The following is a 6,617-nucleotide window of genomic DNA, read 5'->3' on the forward strand; positions in this document are numbered from 1 at the left end:
TTTCTAGGAGGCAACAATGAGAGGCAACCAAAGCGAAGTGCGTTATGTAGCTTAGGAAGTGACGGTCCTTTGTTCCAATCTAAGGTGCTATTGATTAGGAGACATGTCTTCAACTCAGAAATGTGAAAAATGAAAATATGCTCATGGTTGCTGAGCTCAAGTAACTGGGAATAGTATAAAGTAATGGGGGTAGGTGGCAGTGCAAGCAAGACAAAAATCTGAAGACAATTTCCCATCACAGCATCCAGGTATGAAGGTGTAAAAATCAGGTTTAAAATACAGAGGGCATAGCAGGAAGAAATTCTTGAAAACTCAACAAATGAAGTGATGGTATCAGGCAGTGAGCCAGGGTTGGTCCCACTTCCCATGGGACTATAAAAGTTGGCATTGTGTGTGTGTGTGTTTTGACAACCTCATTACTTAGCACATAGTAGGTTCTTTTATACTTCTAAACCCAAATGTTTGAATTAACTCCAAGGATGAACCTTTTTTTTCGGGTGGTTTCAGTTTAATTTGCTTTGCAGGGACGGCCAGTCTGGGAAGATTACAGTGGATGACTATGGAGCCAGGACAGGCAAGTCACCTGGCATGATGAGGCAACTTAACATCAATGGGCCTCTCTATGTGGGTAAGTGACCTTGACCAAAGCATAATCTGTCAGGGCTTTTCCTTCTTTTTCTCATTAGACCTTTATTTGTTGTCCCAGGACCGTGTCCTCCACAGGGTCAATCAAATACCTGGAAATCAGGAAGCTGTCCAAATAGTCCATTCTTCCATGTTCTGAACTTCTGACTCACAGTTGAGAGGGACAGGAAGGGACTCACTCACATTGCTTTTGTGCTCTGGAGTGATCCATCAGGAAAACCATACTTTTCTTGTTTATAGAATAGGAGCCTTCTAAATATAGCCACATGAATTCTCTCTAAGGAAGGAGGATCCGGCTGTGTCCTCGCTCAGAATAGAATGGGTAGAATCCCTATAAATGGCTAGTAGTCTACTAACGCAAACAAAAAAGAAAAAGCATGTGTTGATACTTTTTGTGTTTTCTAAGTGAGCTTAATTAACAGCAGCCAAGACAGCACCTGTTGTTGACATTATACACCACTGAAAATATCCTGGAGAGCTATTTGGTTTTAAAACTGTCAGCTGAGCTAGAAATCATACCTGAGATCAACATTTGTAGCTTTTCAAGGTGGATTTAATTGGCCAAAATCAATTTAATATGTGTGATGTACTAGACAGTTTTGTCCTTGGCCAGGGGGCACTCAAGTGGTCCATTAAGAATCTCCAACTGTCAGATTCTTCTTTTTAATTAAATTTTTATTTTTATATTAATTACAGTTTATTCATTTTGTATCCTAGCTGCAGCCTCCTCCTTTATTTCCTCCCAATCCTACTCTCCCTTCCTCATCTCCTCCCATGCCCTTCTCCAAGTCCACTAAAAGGGGAGGTCCTCCTCCCCTTCCATCTGACACTAGCCTATCAGGTCTCATCAGGACTGGCTGCATTGTCCTCCTCTGTGGCCTGGCAAGGCTGCTCCCCCTTTAGGGGGAGGTGATCAAAGAGCCACCACTGAGTTCACGTCAGAGACAGTCCCTGTTCCCCTTACTAGGGAACCCACTTGGATAAGGAGCTTCCATGGGTTACATTTGAGCAGGGGTTCTAGGTTATCTAGGTTATATGCATAAATGGTCCTTGGTTGTAGTATCAGTCTCAGAAAAGACCCCTGTGCCCAGATTTTTTGGTTCTGTTGCTCTCCTTGTGGAGCTCCTCTCCTCTACGAGTCTTACTATCTCCCCTTCTTTCATAAGATTCCCTGCACTCTGCCCAAAGTTTGGTTATGAGTCTCAGCAACTGCTTTGATACACTGCTAGGTAGAGTCTTTTAGAGACTCTGTGGTACACTCCTGTCCTGTTTCCTGTTTCCTTCTTCTTCCAATGTCCATCCCGTTTGTCTTTCTGAATGAGGATTGTTCATCTTACCCAGGTTCCTCCTTCTTGCTTAGCTTCTTTAGGTGTACAGATTTTTGTAGGTTTATCCTATATCATATGTCTAATATCCACTTATAAGTGAGTATATACTGTGTACATCTTTCTATTCCTGGGGTACCTCACTCGGGAATATCTTTCCTAGATGCTATCATTTGCCTGCAAATTTCATGATTTCCTTGTTTTTAATTTGCTGAGTAGTATTCCATTGTGTAAATGTACCACAATTTCTTTATCCACTCCCCAACTGAGGGACATCTAGATTATTTCCATGTTCTAGCTACTATGAACATGGCTGAGCAAATATCCTTGTGTTTGAGCATATTTTGGATATATGCCTCGGAGTGGTATAGCTGGATCTTGAGGTAGCACTATTTCTAATTTTCTGAGAAAGCACCAGATTGATTTCCAAAGTGGTTGTACAAGTTTACATTCCCACCAGCAATGGAGGAGGGCAACTGTCAGATTCTTATAAGTGAACGTTTGCCATATAATACCAGATAAACATACTACAATCCACAGACCTCAAGAAGCTAAATAACAAGAAGGTCCCTAGGAGAATGCTTAATTCTCATTCAGAGGGCAAATGGAATAGATGCTGGAAGTGGTTGAAGAGAGTGAACAGGATGGGACCGTACTATAAATGTCCTCTGGAAGACTCTACCCAGCAGGGGATGGAAGCATATGCTAAGACAACCAAACTTTGGGCAGAGCACAGGAAGTTGTAGGAAAGAGGGGAATAGAAGGACCCAGAGCAGACAAGAGTAAGAAAACCATAAGAAGACCAACAGAGCCAAAAAATCTGGGCCCATTGGGGCCTGCAGAGACTGATGCACCAACCAAGCTCCATGCATGAAGAAGTCCTAGACCCCCTTCTCAGATGTAGCCAATAGGTAGCTCAGTCTTCATGTGGGTTCCCTAGGAAGGAGAGCAGGAGCTTTCTCTGACATGGACTCTGTTGCCTGCTCTTTGATCACATCCCTCTGGTGCCAGGGCATTGCCAGCCTACAGAGGAAGAGGATGCAGGCAGTCCTAATGAGTCTTGAAAAGCTGGGGTCAGATGGTAGGGGATGAGGTCTCTCCTTTTTGAGAAGTAGGGAGGAAGAGGCAGGGAGGGTGGGACTAGGAGGAGATGAGGGAGGGTCCTACAATTGGGTTGTAAAGTGAATAAATTATAAAAAAGTAAGCTTAAAAAATTAAAAAAGAGAATATCTAACTGGTGACATCACTTCATGGCTCATTCTCTCTCTCTCTCTCTCTCTCTCTCTCTCTCTCTCTCTCTCTCTCTCTCTCTCCTTCTATGCCTCCTTGCAGGTGGAATGAAAGAAATCGCTCTGCACACGAACAGACAATACATGCGAGGCCTCGTGGGCTGTATCTCTCACTTCACACTGTCCACTGATTACCACATTTCCCTTGTGGAAGATGCTGTGGATGGGAAAAACATCAACACTTGCGGGGCTAAGTAACACAGCTGGCCTTGACCAGGGGACATAGCCTCTATCCTGATCATCCCAGGGGCCCAGAGACCCTGCCTGATGCTGCACAGAGAGAGAGGTCTGGGGGTCAGGTGTGTTCACTCTCATCAAGGACAAAGTACACCCTGATGGGAGCCAGGCCTGAAGGCCCTGGGTGGCCTTTTCTGCAAACACTCTGTGGACCAAACTCAGTGGACTACTGTGATTAGGAAGCATCGGTCTTTGTCGTTCAACATATAGAGTCTGTGAGAGATCATACGTCAATGCAAGTTCCAGAAATTCTCTGCTGCAGCTCAATGGCTATGTTGTGTTAAAGAGAATGAAGCAGTACTGAGAGAGAGAGAGAGAGAGAGAGAGAGAGAGAGAGAGAGAGAGAGAGAGAGAGAGAGGAGAAAGACAGAAACAGAGAGAGACAGAGAACCACTACCACCACCACCACCACAGAACAGTATTAAAATACTTCTGCCCTTCCCTGACTTTTGACACTAGCAGAATGACTGTGTTACCCTGAACTTCATACTTCCAATCTTGGCCTATGGATTGTGTAGATTAACCCCTTTCATTCCTCACTGACTCAATGTGCTCTGACTAGTCCATGAAAATAAAGGTTGAGGGGGTATTAAACATAGAATCATTATCATACCGGGGCCCCCTTTCCAAGCTTACCTCTAATGCAAATGTTCCTTTTATGATGCAAATTGAAGAAAATGGGTCCCCTGATTTTGTAGCTGTACTTTTGTACATGTCTATTTTTATAGCCATAGACTGTCCACACTTACAGTGTGCTTTTGAAAGTTAGGGGGGGTGGATCTTAATTATAGCACCCTTTCCTAATAATTTTCTGTCAAAGGAGATGTGATTGGGCCATTTGTAGTGTCAGTGGAACGGTAGAGAGTGAGTAGGGTGGGGCCACTGGGAGCAGTGACTGTTCTCTCTCAGTGCTCGCTCACAGCTGTCCCAAGTGACGAGATTAAAAGGAGGTGGGTCATTATTGCCATGTTGTTTTAAGAGAGGGAAAGTATCTGTAATTAAAAAAAAAAAGAAATAAAGGGGATGAGGAAGAACTCCTTCAGTCATTTGTGGAGATGGGACTGATCTTGCAGAGGCCACACCTACAAAGGGACAACAAGGCTACTGGAGAGTCCAAGGGTCTGTGGTGTGGGGGTGTGCCCTCAGCAGGATCCGAGGATCTGGGCCAGCACAGAGAAGGGCACCTTCTCCTTCTGTGCTTCTGTGCCATCGCCTGTGCCCTGTGCTATGCATGCACATGACTGCAGACAGCTGACTCCCTGGCGGGTCCCCATGACAGGACTTACTGAGGGAAAGGTGAGATGAACGATGCCCCTCTGAGTGGAAGGAAATCTGATCCGGCTCCTGAAGAGCCTATAATTAGTCTCAGGCATGACTCTTTTCTTGTTTGTGCAGCATCCATTCAGCAAAGACTTGAGCTCGGTGCAAAGCACAGTTTCAGGCATATCAAGAGATGGCTAAATAAGCCAGAGAACCTTGCCCCATGCCCCAACCCTCTGCCTCTTAGGCGCCCTTCATGACAAGGGATAACAGAGCAACAGTCACAGTGATCTTCCTCTCCTGCGATGTCACCTGGTAAATGCCATCTGAAAAGAGGCATGGGGTACAGTGTGAGCCCCATAACCTCTCAGTCACCCTCACCTCAACACCTCTTCCTGGAGGCTGCAAGGCCAGGACTTCCTATAATGAAATAGAGTTGTTTTTTGTAGCACATTTTGAATGGATTGCCTCTGGGGGGAAAAAAAAAGATAAACGTTGTGATTTTAGCAAACTATCCAGCTGAACAGAGGCCAGAGAGCTGTCCTTTGGATGAGTTGTTCTGTGCAAGTGTTATCCTAGGAAAATGCAGTGACCCAGGGATGAGGGCCTGGGAGTGTGTGTTGATTCTGAAGTCCTCTCTGGGCGGGGAAGGGGAGGTGGTGACAGTGATGGGGTGATGGGCTACAGGCCGTAAGGGTCCTCTAGGTGCAAAAGTGGTGCAGTAGAAGGACTCAAAGGGGCAAGGAGTCTCAGGGTCTGGGCAGATGATAGGAGATGGAGGATCATGGCTCTCCCATCCTCTCCAGGCACAGTGGAATGAGTTTATAGCAGATGTAATTATGAGGCTCAAGTCTTTAACCTCTAGCTGAGAGATTAGGCCTCACTCCGTACTAATGGGCAGGAGATCTGGGAAGAGCTTAGCCTGGACTTACGGGTATTTTGCTTTTATTTCTAAGTGTAGCTATTATCTCTTGCCACAATAAGGCTGTCTAATACCCAAACTCCGCCCCTGCCTGTGGTTCACAGCAGTAAGTTGCTCCTGTGCCTTGAGTGGCTGGCCTGGAGGCCCTACCCACTTTGGTGGTCTTGACAAGGTGCTTCTCCAAGTCTTTGCTGGAGTCCCTCATATGCAGAGCAACTGGGATGATAAGGGGACTTGGATCTGCTGATTGTGGCCCTCATCTTGCTGCACCCAGTTGGCTAGTCTGGTCACGCCTGTCTCATGACAGTGGGGGAGAGTAGGAACTAAATTAGAGAGCAGTGCCAGGCAACCTAGGCTCATTTCCCCTGCATCCCCTTGACAGCTACAGATTTGAGAAATAAAATGATTTCCTTCACTTACTGTTTGTTGCCTGTTCTATGGTAGCGGTGCTTTTCTGAGGAGGGACAAGCAGGGAGCAGGACCTTAGCCCTGGCTTGGTGTGGCTGCTGTGGTGGGAGACAGGTTGAGAAGTCTGGCTGGGCTGTGCTGGGAAGAAGGTTCAGGGAGTGGTGGGGGAACTGGGGACCAGCGTAATCTGGTCTAAGGAAAGGGTAATGTGCAGCATCAGTTCCTGAAAAGCTCCCTTCCGCAGGATCTGGGACCCCCACACCCTCCACACCCCACCCCGGCAAACTTTCACATGCTCTAAGCACTGACGACCAGGGGAATTCTTGATTTTTCTAGGAAAGTGAATTTTAATAACCTTGTATATTCTTCTGAACCCAAGATCTCCCTCAGACAAGCGTACGGGGTTGTCTTTTTCCCTGCACTGCCCCCAGAACACTGACAGGCTCCTCTGTCACTGCTCTGGAATGGCTTCCTGCTCTCTGCCATCTTATTTGCCTCTCATTTCCCCACTAGTCCCATTCAGGTCTTGAG

The 6,617-nt window shown here is 46.2% G+C and overlaps 1 protein-coding gene across 3 annotated transcripts in view; it reads left to right on the forward strand.

The window, feature by feature from the left end:
• The window catches only part of Egflam (EGF like, fibronectin type III and laminin G domains), a 186,355-nt gene extending 180,262 nt beyond the window's left edge, over window positions 1-6,093 (forward strand). For all 3 annotated transcript variants that reach the window (XM_060380501.1, XM_021652076.2, XM_060380502.1), the window contains 2 exons: window positions 525-628; window positions 3,303-6,093. In XM_060380501.1, coding sequence (XP_060236484.1) covers window positions 525-628; window positions 3,303-3,457 — 259 coding nt within the window. In that variant the 3' untranslated portion in view covers window positions 3,458-6,093. The remainder of the gene's footprint in view (window positions 1-524; window positions 629-3,302) is intronic.
• Window positions 6,094-6,617: the final 524 nt, after the last annotated feature.

This window comes from Meriones unguiculatus, chromosome 3 (assembly GCF_030254825.1).
Source record: "Meriones unguiculatus strain TT.TT164.6M chromosome 3, Bangor_MerUng_6.1, whole genome shotgun sequence".
NCBI lineage: Eukaryota > Metazoa > Chordata > Mammalia > Rodentia > Muridae > Meriones > Meriones unguiculatus.